This window comes from Agrilus planipennis, unplaced genomic scaffold, assembly GCF_000699045.2.
Source record: "Agrilus planipennis isolate EAB-ADULT unplaced genomic scaffold, Apla_2.0 scaffold364, whole genome shotgun sequence".
Classification (NCBI taxonomy): domain Eukaryota; kingdom Metazoa; phylum Arthropoda; class Insecta; order Coleoptera; family Buprestidae; genus Agrilus; species Agrilus planipennis.
In genome coordinates, this window is record NW_020439538.1 from 54,625 (window position 1) to 69,341 (window position 14,717).

General features: G+C 31.9%; 1 protein-coding gene across 1 annotated transcript in view; it reads right to left on the reverse strand.

Moving 5' to 3' along the window:
- Positions 1 to 14,717, reverse strand: part of LOC108742924 (fasciclin-1) — a 54,214-nt gene that overhangs the window by 30,077 nt on the left and 9,420 nt on the right. Inside the window, exon 2 of the mRNA XM_025979344.1 lies at positions 4,076 to 4,087. Within this exon, the coding sequence (XP_025835129.1) occupies positions 4,076 to 4,087 (12 nt within the window). The remainder of the gene's footprint in view (positions 1 to 4,075; positions 4,088 to 14,717) is intronic.

Consider the following 14,717-nt stretch of genomic DNA (forward strand, 5'->3'; position numbering starts at 1 on the left):
GTTGGTTAACAACAGATTTTTTAAAAATAAGCAAGTCCTTATCTATTTGTAAAATTTTAACGAAACCCCTCTATTCTGCTCGTTGGGTACCACTCCCTTAAATTATTTATTAATATTTTAAATAGAACTGTTACAAGTTAAACAAGTTCTAGCATTAAGTGAATTTTTATGCTTTTGTTTAATTTTGAAAATTATTTAAAAAAGTTACCTTGATGAGGCATGAATGTATTTAATAAAGGAAAGATTTTACGAATTTTATTACTTAAAATATAAAATTTTCGTTTAAAAGAAACCATTATTTATTTAAGATATGCACAACTGAATATTTTATATAATACAGCACATCACAAAACATCATATTGACCGAGATTTATATATTCAAAATAATATACCGGGTGTCCAGAAAACTTTCTAACCCTATGATGTTTAAAGAATTAGTCGTATACTATAAGAAAAGCGAAGAACGTTTTCCTTGGTCACAAAGGGGTTAAGAATATTCTGATGTACATTTAAATAAAAACAATTTTGTTAAAAATAATTACAAATCAAAGTTTGACCTTTCAGTTTAGATTAATGAAATATACTAAAATACGAGTATTTAAAATTTTGGTGAAGGCGCCGGGTGAATAATTTTCCGTTCTTTCATTAGTTTAAATTTTGTTTGATATGTCAAAAGATAATAAATAATTTCCATGTTATTATAAATTAGCATTAGAGATTTTCAATAGTAATATAATTTCGTTAATTAAAATACATTAAACTGAATTAATCTTTAACCACTACAGATAACCTCAAATTAATGAAGAAAAATTTTTTCTGCAGTCACGCCCTCGTCGGGAATCGAACCCAAGCCTCTGGTTTTACGCACTATTATTCTACTACCAAGCTACGAAATATATACATTAGTTCGACGATTCTATGACTACGTAGTTAGGTAAATATCGTCGTTGTTGCTGCTGTCAGCTTTCGAAGTTTATTGTTAATAGTGGAATAACGGTCCATAAAATCAAGGAACCGGGTTCGATTCGCGGCGAAGGCATGACAGAAGCAACAATTTTTTCTCATTAATTTGAGGTGATGTGTAGTGGTAAAAATTAATTCACCTTAATGTAGTGATATCAACCCTACAAAAATTCTTCTAAATGTTTCTTCCTTAATTGAATCAAACTCAATGAGTGATGGTTATTATCTGATAAAGCTATCCCATTACCAATGGATTATTAAAGGTTTTCTGTACACCCTGTATATTTAAATTGAAAAATGTCATTATTTGTAAGACTTAAATAAAAATAATAGGATGAAGTTTCCTTATTAGTATCTGGTTAAACTAAAAAAGATGTAGATATTAGACATTAGTAAATTAATAATCGGTAATTAGTTTATTAATATCTTTAGCTACTGACGATGAGTTTTATTAAGAAACCCATACATTTATTAAAAAGCTTCGCTTTTAATATTGGAAATTAATGAAACGTATAGAAAAATACGAATATATCAATTGAAAATATATCATTTTTAGTCTCAAAAAAAATACATCTAATGTTATATCAGGAAAAAAATATTACCATTGAATTTTTACCATGAATTTTCTTTCAATCGTTCATTCGCGATGAAAGAACAATTTAAACGAAAACTATTTGTAAAAAACAAAATATAAAAGCATAAATGAAGGTCAATCATAATCATGTTTCCAAGTTGTAAAATTAGAGCATTTATATACAGCTTAGTAGCTATAAACTTTGCGATAAATTTGATAAGCAATTTGGTTTAATGAGTGCAAAATTTACCCTATTCATAAATTATTATCCGTAAAATTATTTTTCATGCAGCATGCTAATAGTATTGTTTGTATAAGTGTTCATCATTTAGTAGGTGCATAGGTTTATGAAAAAAATAAAATAAAGCAAAAAAGGAAGAAATATCGCAGAAGAAAATCTAATGGAGTTATGTCGAATTGAATTAAACTTCTCAAAACTCGAAATTAAACGTTTAAAAAATCTAATACACGTTTTGGCAATAGGGATTAAGTTAAGCTAAACTCAAAAGCTTATTATACAAGGTGTTCTACCTAAGGCGGTTTCGTCTATAAGTTATTATACATTTAATAAAAATGGTTTGGAATCGTATGTTGTATATACAGTAAATATTTTCAGTCATACAGGGTGTTCCATTTCATCTGGACGTTACCTAAATTCGTTATTTTAAATGAAAACCCCTGTATATTTTGACACTTTTAGCTTCTTTGTATAATTTTAGGTTGACATTGTTAACTGTTCCCTGCACCTATCTTTCGTTTTTGAGATATTCAACTTTTTTTAAAAAACATTACGATTTCAACTGTTTGAGTGCGACCAAATAGCATCTAAACCATAAAAGTTAAAAACCTACGGTTTGTATAGTTTTTTGCTAAAGGAAAAATGTGTACGTTATTTAAAGTCGGAAATATCGAAATCTACTTTTGACAATCTTTCGAATGGAATGACCCATTTTACATGATACCCTTCGATGCGAAATTAAAAACCCTTTTTACTGAAATAAAAGGTTTTAAATATAAAATAATCGATTTCAGAGATAAATATTTAAAAACTGTATGGTTACGATTTCACCCTTATATGCCCTGAAATTTTAAAATTACGAATAAAAACTTTTTAGACTATTACAGAGAGATTCTTATTGAATAGTGAGATTTTACAGGGCAGATTCTTTTAAATCTTATTATAAGGTAGGACAAGAAGGACTAGTAAACGTTCAGTACGATACAAAGAAGATTGAACATACAGGGTGTCCATTTCAGACCAGTATTGCTACATTAAATAAATTAAACAAAATGGCGGTATTTTTAGTTCGTTTAGAATGTTGCCGGATTTTATTTAATTTTTGATGTACAGGGTTTTTCTAAAAATTGCACAAACTTCAAATTAAAATAATATCAAAACGAAAGAATAAAAGAAAACATTTTTGACAATGGGTTAACTATTACACAATTTTTGAGGTCGCACCATTCCTGTGGGAAGTTACGCCAGATATTTTTCATCTATTATATCTAATAAGACATCCTTGAACTTACTCCTGTGCGTCCTACTCAATGAATTAGATTCACTACTTGTATAAAGTATAATTGTGAAACCTCAATGTTTGTACATACTTTAAGATATTGAATCATCTTCGTATAGTGCTTCTGAACACATAAAGTTGATTTATGACTGCCTACAAGAAACGCCGACAATTTAGATTACACCAAACGAGTGTAGAAATTGTATGTTTTCATTCGTAATTTTAAAATTTCTGAATGTTGTAGGCAAGAATGATAACTATATAATAAGCTTTTGAGTTTAGATTAATTTAACATCTAACTGAGGGTGACTCCTTGGCTGTTTAAACGGGTGTGAGGTTCTTAAACTTTTTGTGTGGAATTTTGGATTATACCGCTTTATTTTTGATCTCAATAACCTGCAGGCCATTTTTCATAAAGAAGAAATTCTGCCGAATAATAAAAAACAATGATTGTTATTACACTGGACCATTAACTAATTACTTTCTGAAAAGTGTACTTTCGATTGTTTCTGTAGATATTTAAATTTCAAATAAACTTTTCTTTCAAAAGAAACGACGGTTTCCAAAAAAAATAAATTTCAGTAATAAATAAGATCAAAAATTGGTAAATTGATCTGAATTTCAAAAGAATTCCTAATAGCAAATGATGTTCTTTTACTCGTTTTCTTACTTTAGAATAAGCACAGCGTGAGACATTCGGTATATTACCGTATTAACAGGTTGTCCCAAATACGTATTGTATAATATGAATTGTGGCTACTATACTTAATTTTATAGATAACAGTATAAGTATAATATAGATACATATATAGTGACGAAAAACAATGAGCGTTGGTGTATTGTTAATATCAGTTGTGAATTAATGTTAAGCGTTAGTGATATTATAAAAATAGTATTTTAATAGTAAAGTAAAAGTAAAGTGTCGAGTGCAAAGTGCTGAGAAGTAACAGAGTTGTATTTGAAGTATTTTGTTGTGTGAAGAATTAACAATTATTACTGTGGATAATTGTTTACACTTTACCTTGTACTTGTACTGTTGATTTTTCCATGTGGAGTAACCGAAAATAAAATAATGTTGAATTACTTAATGCATGTAATGGTTAAAGAACAAAATAATGTAAAGATAGATGAAATTTGCCAGCAGCCCATAAATTATATTAAAACCATTATTTAATTATCAAAAGAAGTCATCAATGAGCGCCTACCATAGACATAGAAATTTAAGGACAGAATATGAACTAGTGCGGTGGGGGCTGTCATGGGAAAGCGGTGATATAGCAGGTGCCTAGATTCCATTGGCTACCTGTACAGCGCACGCGTAGTGCATCGATGATAAATATACTCCGTCCCTATATTCCAATGTCTATGGTACCTACTTATTTGATTCGAGTAGTAAAATAATTTCAATAAATAATTAAATGTATAGAATTTTTCACGTGTTGAAACAACTGTTGTCACATATTTTGTTTTTAATTAATGAAAATCACAAAAATGCAAATAGAAATTAATTTTGAATGCCACGTATAAATTTGAGGAACACGTAAAAAAGAATTTCCAACTGTAGTCTTAAAAAGTCACAACAAGTATTGTGAATAAGTTTCAACATGTGAAGTAACGTATACAATTAATTAAGGCGAATATGTGACAACAAAAAAATAAATATTTATAGCAAATGAAACGTTAAGAAAATCATATACACTGGTAAAATCCATAAATGGCATTAATCTTTTAATAATTATCTCTAAATAATTAGAGAATGTTTTAAAACATTTCAGTCTCTTTTAGCGTCCCGTTTATTGTAATAAAGTGGGACAATAGCTTAGAAATTAATTTATAATAATGTAGTAGCTGAGTTGTAGTTAAAATTAATTATTTGTAAAATTAATAAGTAAACACCCTCTATTTTGCATGTTAATAATCTCATGTGTAAAACATAGACCTACAAGAACCCTTGGTTATAAACATTTAAGCCCCTAAGAAAAGGTAAAAAATAATTAAATTCAGCTTATGTACACTTTAATAAGCTGCTATTAATGTAACGCACAAACTTATTAAGAAATGGCGAAAATATATGATGATTGCTCTACATGATTTCATAAACCAGTAATGGAAAGAATTGCAAAGCTGAATCAGAGAAATAGAGAGGAAAAGATGACAGTTTAGAAACGTTAGGACGCCATATTTGATGTGCGCCATCTTGAATACCACTATCTCGACATGGCGTACGTTCTAACTTTGAGTTCGTCAGTTTTAACACCAATTCTTTAAAACAATTCTTCATACGAAGTGTGATGCAAGAAGATTGAAAAAACAGTTGAGGGATGGAGGTTTATTTAATATTATTTAATAACACCAACGTTTCGCCTATTCTTTTAAGTCTTTTTCAAGGCTTCAATAATTTTACAATAAGTCACGTTAGAACAATGAAGATTGTAGTTCCGTTATATATACTGTAACATTTAATTATTAACATATTAATCTGGTAAGTTTTTCCAGCATTGACTTATTTCGAAGTAAACTAATTCTAAAATTATTGTAGTCTTGAAAAATACCTTAAAAGAATAGGCGAATCGTTAGTGTGATTAAATAATATTACGTAAACCTTCACTCCCCAACTGTTTTTTCAAATAATTGAGTTTAGTACACAAAAATGAAAATACATAGATGTAATTAATATTAACTAGTTCTTCTTTCTTATCAGTCACTGTGAGCTCAAAACTGATAGCACCATTGGTTCGATTGATCGAAATTCACTTTTGTGAATAATTTGTTTAATCACTTTCTTTGTGTTAAAAATTGTTTGAAAAATTAAATTTAAAGGAATTGTTTGTAAATAGTTATGCAACACATCGTACACTTAAGCATAAGAAATTGCTGATACTAACTACGTACTACAGCACTCATATATTCCTTTATATATAAAATTCAGTAGAATCAAGACTTGCTTAGGTAAAAAATCTCAGTGCTAGTCGGACTCGCACATCATGAGTATTATATTATTATTATAAATCCCAAAAAGTAGATATAAACTAAGAAATTTTAATCATGGTTAGAGATAGTTTTCTCAACATAACGATCAATAATTTTCGGTTTTTTTTTTTAAGTTATCAAACTTTCCACTCTCTATATCTCTGAATTAAACTAGGCAGTCATCGTGTCAAAGCAACCCGAAGGGTGCCCTTATGAGATATGGCATACAATTAACCAGCTCTTTGTTTATTTACTGTTATTCGTATGTCTTGTACGTATCATATGGTATACACGAACCCTTTTCCTTCCTGACGATGAATATTCATAACTTCAGAAAATATTAATTTTATAATAGAGAGTAAAACAAAATGCTCTGAAAAGTAGCTTTAAAAACGTTTAAAAGATTCATTTAAGCGAAGTCATGTGATATTTAGTTTAGTATTAACAAGAAGAAAGAATAAGGATTTTAACCAAATTAGGAGAATAGGGACTTTTGGATCGAGAATTCGAATTAAACTGGCTCCATCTTTGCTACCGTGACGGAAATATACGAACAGTGAACCTACAAATTTATTTGTAAAGTAGATGCAAAAGCCAGTCCGGCCCTGGTAGGATCACGCAGGGAAATACGAAACGGCAACGCCGCATTCAATCAGCTGCTAACTAACAACATCCGTGTTGTATTTTGTACTCATGTATTATTTGCTATTTGTTAGATTATATTAAGTGTAATTAACTACGATTATGTTACTGTCAGTCTAGAATAGTCCTTTACTGTTTTAACGTTAAAGGCCTGCATTTATGTAGTTAGTCGAAGTCATTGACAATAGGTTCATGTGACAGTGTTACAGGTCAGTGAAGAATAGTGTTATTAAATTGACCAAGGCGTTAGTTTCAAGACGAAGGTTTTCCTAAACGTCGTATTGGACGTAAGGATCCTGTATTTTAGCCGGCGCGTTGGATCGCTGCAAATTAAGTATGCCAAATGCCAGACTTTTTTACGTGACTCAGAAATAACTTGGTAAACGCCTCGAATTCGGGTGTAGCACGGGGTTCGAATTTCGAACACTTTTATAATGTTCCTACGTATGTGTGTATGTTTACTGGTGTTGTAATAAATTTCCTTAATGAAACCAATTCTGGGTTGGATATTTACCTTCCAATTAATAAAATTACAATTACCCATCCAAAGGATATTAATTTACCTATTATTTAGGTAACATTAATTTTTTCCTTCTTTTGAGGTCGAGGTGTACTTTAAATAGTACTACATACTATTTGCGTTGAACAAACTAGTTATTTCATTAATTTTTATCGTAAGGGGCGTCTAAATATTATAAAGTAAATCTTTATTAGTCGTTTCATAACCATAACTATTTACATTCTTCATCGATGTAGTTGCATAGTTGTTATCACAAACACTCTGTACGTTGTCAATTTACGCCCAGGACCGGCTTCGAATTGCAACCTCATCTGGGTTTCTTTCAAATGTTATTGCCCCTTAACCACGCTGCCTTACTTACTATTCAATTCCTGATTACATGTAGTTATACTTCGTTTAGTTTCTCTAGCGAAGTGACCTTTAGTTTGACCGGCGCAAAGTAGAAAAGAACAGCACTAGATCAGAAAAGAAAGGAGACAACCCTAGGTCAAACTCTAAACCGATGAGGAGCGTATAATCCGTACAGTACTGCACGTAAAAATTGACCATTTTATCCACTACAATTGAATTGCTCAAATGCGCTGTTATTGGTACCATTTACTACTGAAAATATCAACGAGATGTTTATTTATANTTATTTACTGTTATTCGTATGTCTTGTACGTATCATATGGTATACACGAACCCTTTTCCTTCCTGACGATGAATATTCATAACTTCAGAAAATATTAATTTTATAATAGAGAGTAAAACAAAATGCTCTGAAAAGTAGCTTTAAAAAACGTTTAAAAGATTCATTTAAGCGAAGTCATGTGATATTTAATTCAATATTAATAAGAAGAACGAATAAGGATTTTGATCAAATTAACAGGATAGGGATTTTTGGATCAAGAATTCGATTTAAACTGGCTCCATCTTTGCTACCGTGACGGAAATATACCAACAGTGAACCTATAAATTTATTTGTAAAGTACAGGCAAAAACCAGTCCGACTCTGGTAGGACCACGCAGGAAAATACGACACTGCAACGCCGCATCCAATCAGCTGCTAACTAGCAACATCCGTGTTGTATTTTGTATTCATGTTTTGTTTGCTATTTGTTAGATTAGATTAAGTGTGATTAACGACAATTAAGTTATTGGCAGCCTAGAATAGTCCTTTGCTGTTTTAACGTTAAAGGCTTGTATTTATGTAGTTAGTCAAAGTCATTGACAATATGTCCGTGTGACAGTGTTACAGGTCAGTGTAGAATAATATTATTGAATTGACCAATGCGTTAGTTTCGAGGCGAAGGTTTTCCTAAACGTCGTATCGCTGCAAATGAAATACGCCAAATGCTGGACGAAATAATTTTGGTAAACGGCTAGAATCCTGTCCTCTAGCACGGAGTTCGAATTTCAAACACTTTTAGTAATGTTCCTACGTATGTGTGTATGATTACTGGTGTTGTAATTAATTTTCCCTAATGAAAGGAAAAGGCTATTGACAAATAACCCATAAAAAAGGTACAGTTCCTCAATGGTGGGTTGGATATTTACCTTCTAATTAATAAAATTGCAATTACCTATCCAAACGATATTAATTTACCTATTAATGTTTACGTAACGTTAATTTTTTCTTTCTTTTGTGGTCGAGGTGTACATTAAATAGTACTACAAATTATCTACGTTGAACAAAGTAGTTATTTCATTAATTTTTATCGCAATCGGCGTCTAAATATTATAAAGTAAATCTTTATCAGTCGTTTCATAGACATCACTCTTTACGTTCTTCATCGATGTAGTTGCATACTTGTTATCACAAATTTTCTGTACGTTGTCAATTTACGCTCAAGACCGGCTTCGAATTGCAATTTCTTCTGATTTTCTTACAAATATTATTGCCTCTTAACCACCCTGCCTTACTTACCATTCAATTCTCGATTATATGTAGTTATACTTCGTTTAGTTTCTGTAGCGATATGACCTTCAGTTTGACCGGCGCAAAGTAGAAAAGAACAGCACTAGGTCAGAAAAGAAAGGAGACAACTTTCGGCCAAACTCTTAACCGTTGACCATTTTATCCACTAAAATTGCATTGCTCAAATGCGCTGTTATTGGTACCAATTACTACTGAAAATATCAACGAGATGTTTATTAAATTCGAAGACATATTAAAGGCTTTAACGCTTGTTTTCGACTCGCACTACTATTCGTGATTGAAGAAAACTTTTGGCAGGTACTGTATGAAAAAGTATGTTTAATGAACAAGAGTCGAGAGTATAATGAGCTTTTTTCTCCCTACCTACGATTTTGCCAGCGCGAATCCAACACATTGGAAGGGGCACAACGCTAGAGAAAGTAAACGAAGTATAACACCCACCAAAGCTTGCTACTTATATTAGAAACGCCCTTTATACTGTTAATTGAGAGTAAAAATCATCCTTCACTTCGCAATTTAATCTCATTTCCCCTCCTTCGCTCTTCTATACACGGTTTCAACTTTTTTTTTAGAGGTCGCTGGATAGTAGAAACGTATATAACGGTAGACCATCGGTGACAGCTTTAATTATATCGAAAATCCTTTTCAAACCATAATCGCCGCTAATTCGCTTTTTGAAGAGCTGTTATTCCGAGATTTGTGCCCGTCCTTCCTATTTTAATTTAATCCTTTAAGCAGCAAGGTCGTAACAAAATTTCGAACGGGCTCCCATCTCATCCCGGTGCCCTTTATTCGTTAAAGTTTAATATTTTGAAAGCTGCAGGTGCTGCACTTTACATTGTTAGGATGTAGTTCGTACATTTTAATAAAGAGGATCGACTGAGGAAGTGGAAACGGAGCAACTTTGAACAGAATATGGTATGTTGCATAAAACTTTTCGAACAATGTCCTTTAGGGTCCTGTATGTCATATTTAATGAACCCGCAGGCCGACAGGTTTCAAAACTACCGCTTCGAATTGCAAAATAACAATAACAACAACAACAATACGGAAACTATACCTAAATAGAGGTACATATGGCCAAGATAATTTATCTTTCGATGTAATCCATTATTTGGCATACTACGTTCACGGTATATATTCTATTCGGAATCTCAGTCAGAACTTATCTATTCCACTAGACACTTTGATTGATAAATGCGCAATTGTGAGTTGCGGTTTGAGAAATTGAATGCTCAATAATAGTACAAGGATAATTATTGTGCAAGTCACTTTGAAGTGTTACTTCACTCGGAATCCATGTATGTATGTAACATGAAACGAACAGGAACTTGCAGATCATATAAATATATCAAAAATGAAGGAATTTCATTTAAGTATGAGATCGGTTCAAAAAATATCGCGAATTTTTAATTCCTGCGGGTTACGTGCATTCGAATTTGGTTTTTTTTTGTGGCGTTACGTTGGTACTCTACCTCTTACCTACGATAAAGGTCCAGTTAATTTTTAACAGCTGCTTTGCTTCCACGTGTTTCGGCTCGTCCTCGATTTATGCTTATTCCAAAAAATGGATCAAAGAATCTGTATTAAATTTTGTGTGAACGTATTCCGAATGTTGACTGTGGCATATAGTGAAGCTACCTTGGAGCGAAGCAACGTTGATCGATCGTACAAAATGTTCTCAGAGGGCTGAAAAGATATGAACGACGAAGAGCGTGCCGGACGCCCGAGCACGTCAACAACAAACGAAAATATTGATGAAGTGAAGAAAATAGTATTGGCCAATCGTCGAATCATCTTTAGACAAGTTGCTGAGGACCTAAACCATATCGATTGGCTCCTGCCATTCGATTTTTACCAGTGATTTGGGGATGAGATTGGTCGCCGCGAAATTGGTACTAAAATTGCTCAATTTTGACCACAAACAGCTTCGCATTAACAGTGCTAAGGAGCTGTTGGATTCTGTCCGCGATGACGCAAATTTGCTCCAGAACAATTTTTTTTTTATTTCAGAGGTCGAAACTGTTATCACATTTTGTTTCATACGCCACTAAGAAGCAGTTGTTAAAATATTATTGATTATAGACGTCACACCCTATATATCATCATCATAAGATCGTCAGTCCTAAGACTGGTTGGACACGCACCTCCACTTCATTCCTATCCTCAGCCAATCTTCGCATTTCCCTAAAACTAGAACAACCCACATCCTTAACTATTTGCGAACAGTAATCTAATCTAGGTCTACCTCTACCCCTCCTAATTCCTGTTTCTGCCTCTAATATGTCTCTGACTAGACCTTCATGCCTGATAAGGTGTCCTACTAACCCATCTCGCCTATTTTTATTGACTACCAAAGAGTCCTCTGTTCTCTTATTCTTTCTAATACCTCTTCATTTCCTGTATATTCAAATGTAAATTTATTTGTTTGTCCATTACCATTTCACGCCTTAATTACCCAACCAATTATCATGCAATTTTGTATACACAATGTCCAAGGTACGGAAAAGGACACAAGGTATCGTGCATTCAGAAAAAGTCCGGTTCCCCAGAGATAAAAAAAAAAATTAGTTTTATGTGATCGTATTTAGGACGTCAGCTTGAGCAAAGCTGCGGGTAAAAGCTTGTAATTAATAATATCACGAATCCTAAGAGGGTTTAGTCTAAACTCCTACTTTAACAAAATTTTTTCTTAAACACTATTGCAGAGAGTACGGACGGGGATGATATTTGACAGTAGTGAATGGTAAGTGTATTTGTTCGTTTATTAAATTATTAGACGTTATGTAAAAATTCAAACATATCATTGGAGTTATGACTGTGATTTTTGAACTGAAACTTCTTTGGGCTCCATGGGAGTAAAATCTCAAGGCCATGAAACGACACGTTTTGTCTCGCGACGCGATAAGGTATGAAAATAGAAAGGCGCGCATGCGCATATCGGTATTACAGTCAGCAGCTAGTGATCGGCATCTCATATATTATTATATACTATAACTTCACTATAATATAGGGCTAAAATAATTTTTTGGTTATATCTGTGCAGTTACATTACAATAAGTGTATTACAGTAAATGTTTATTTAACAACAATCAATATTTATTTAATAGTGAGTATTACCATGTATTAATTCTAATTCCTTGTAGTTATTGATAGTTTACGGTTTCTTAAGCACTTGGGAAAATAAACGGAAGTGAAAAAAATTCTACCATTTTTTTGTTATTGAATTGCATAAAAACTTATTAAAGTAATACTCCTTAGGTGGACGACTAAAAATAAAATATGCTGGAAAACATAAATCCTAAAAATTCTCGTACTCTCTTTCACCAATGATTACTTAATCGTAATAAAGGTTTAGAGTTTCACTTCTTTCACATGTACTGAGTTGCACCTGTTTTTTTTTAAATGTTTCGTGTAATTAGAATCCATTTTATTAAGTAGTGTCCATTTATTGTTACTTATATCAAATTTTCATGATACTACCGAACTTCCGTAAATTGAATGTTTATTTTTGGAATTTTGGGGCCAAGAGCGCATTTCAATAATTGTGTTTGCCCGGTCGGTTCTTCACGCTAACTGTTTGCATTTAGATAAGCGTTAATAAATTGTAACTGGAAATGTAATGGAGGGTACATAATAAGACCCTTCCCAAACTCGACTACACTTCGTACTAGTCCTGTTTCAGATAGTTTGTTGATTTTGGTAACCTAAGGAAATGTGCTTCAAATGGAATATGCAATTCGCTAACAAGCTGACTATTTGGAAAGCAGATATGCAAGGGAGAATGTCGTTTCTTACAAACTAAAATTGCAAACGATACAGAACAGGAAAAAGCATTCGAAGGCAATCTTGTTATAGGGCTTTTCAGAATATGGAAATGCAGTAATTCTATGTTTACTTTCAGGATTTCTTAGAATCTAATATTATTTTACTAACAAGAATGAATCTATGGTTGATATGCTTCGCATTGGATGGATTCAAATGAACATTATTCATTGCTAGAGGCAGTTCAGAATCTCATGGCACTGACAAAACTAAGCTCGTTACTTGATTTGTACATTTAAAAATATTAGCTGTCGCTGTGTGCAGATTCTCTGGAGCTCTGTCTCTGGTTGTAGGCATATTTAGCATATAGAGTGAACAAACGAATCACGTTTTCGTAATGTATGCATGTAAAGGCTCATGAGATTTTAAACTAGCTATACAGTTGGATAAATCTGTTTTGTTTGAGATAGTCCGACCGAGTTATTAATAATTAGCAACTACATAAAAATTTATAAAATAAAATGATTTATATCTTAAAATTCCTAAAAGAAAATATTGAATATAGATATGAATTCATAGTAAATTTGGACACACATTTCCACTTTTTCCTATCCTCAGCTAATCTTCACATTTAGCTAAAACCGGGGGATGTTTTAGTTTTGGCTCCTTAACTATTTGAGAATAAAATGCAATATAAGTCTTCCTCTACTCCTCTTAATTAATGTTTCTTTTGTTTCCAACATATCTCTAACTAGCCCTTCGCTCTTCATGCCTGAGAAAGTTTCCTATGGTTGGGACAATCAGAATTGGCAAATCTCTTTTCTTCTTTCTTATTTCAACTTAGGACTGTAGTCATCTGCTGTGTTTTGAACACGCCTTTGTTAAGTACGAAATGCTTCATGAGTAATATAGACAAAGTGAAAAGAGATAACCGAATAATAGTAAGGAATGCAGTGTTTAGAAGTTGCTTAGGTACGCAAAAGATCAGAATCAGCTTTATAAATGCCTGGTTGGAATTACAGTGGAATTCGTTTATTATGATTTCGCTTATATTGACCTACCGCTTAATATGAAGTATTTGCAGTGTTAAGTCTGGTTTTCATATTAAATTATCTATAGGAAAGTTTGGATATAATAACTCCGTTTAAAATGACATATCATTTATTATGCCTTATTCTCGAGAAATCATAACCGGCTACAGTGACCCAAATGATTAATAATAACATGTTCGCTCATTTTTCTGACCCTTATGTATATTGGTATTACAATTCATCGTTCTTTTTCTTTTTCTGTTAATAAATATCTACAATTTGAAGTTCTTCTCTTTATTAAACTAAATAACTAACCTAAATAGAAAGTTGTTTATTTTCCATGACTATGCTTTGTATGACGTGTTTGTCATTTCCCTTCGATGTCATTATAAGCGGATTCTATTATATTATAGATATTGTATAGGCTTTATCACTGATTTGCTTGTGTTTTCTATGGAATTGTAATGTGATTGATCTAATAACACTAAATAAAAAGCTAACTTAATTGTAGTGATGAAACAGTTCCGATATTTACGAATAATACGGATAAATTTGATAATATCATACAAATTCCATCTAAAAAATTAGTGAACACACAAAATAGTATCATAAGTATTAAGTCAATAAAATTTTCAGAATATCTATTATGTACATACCTAATTTTAATTTGAATTAAAACTATGTACATTATTTAATTCATTAATAGAAATTATGCACATAATAATAATTCTGAAATTAAAATAATGTACATAATAGTAATTAATAATATAATTGAACAAAATAATTCGAAGTGGTCTGTATTCTGTCGAAACTG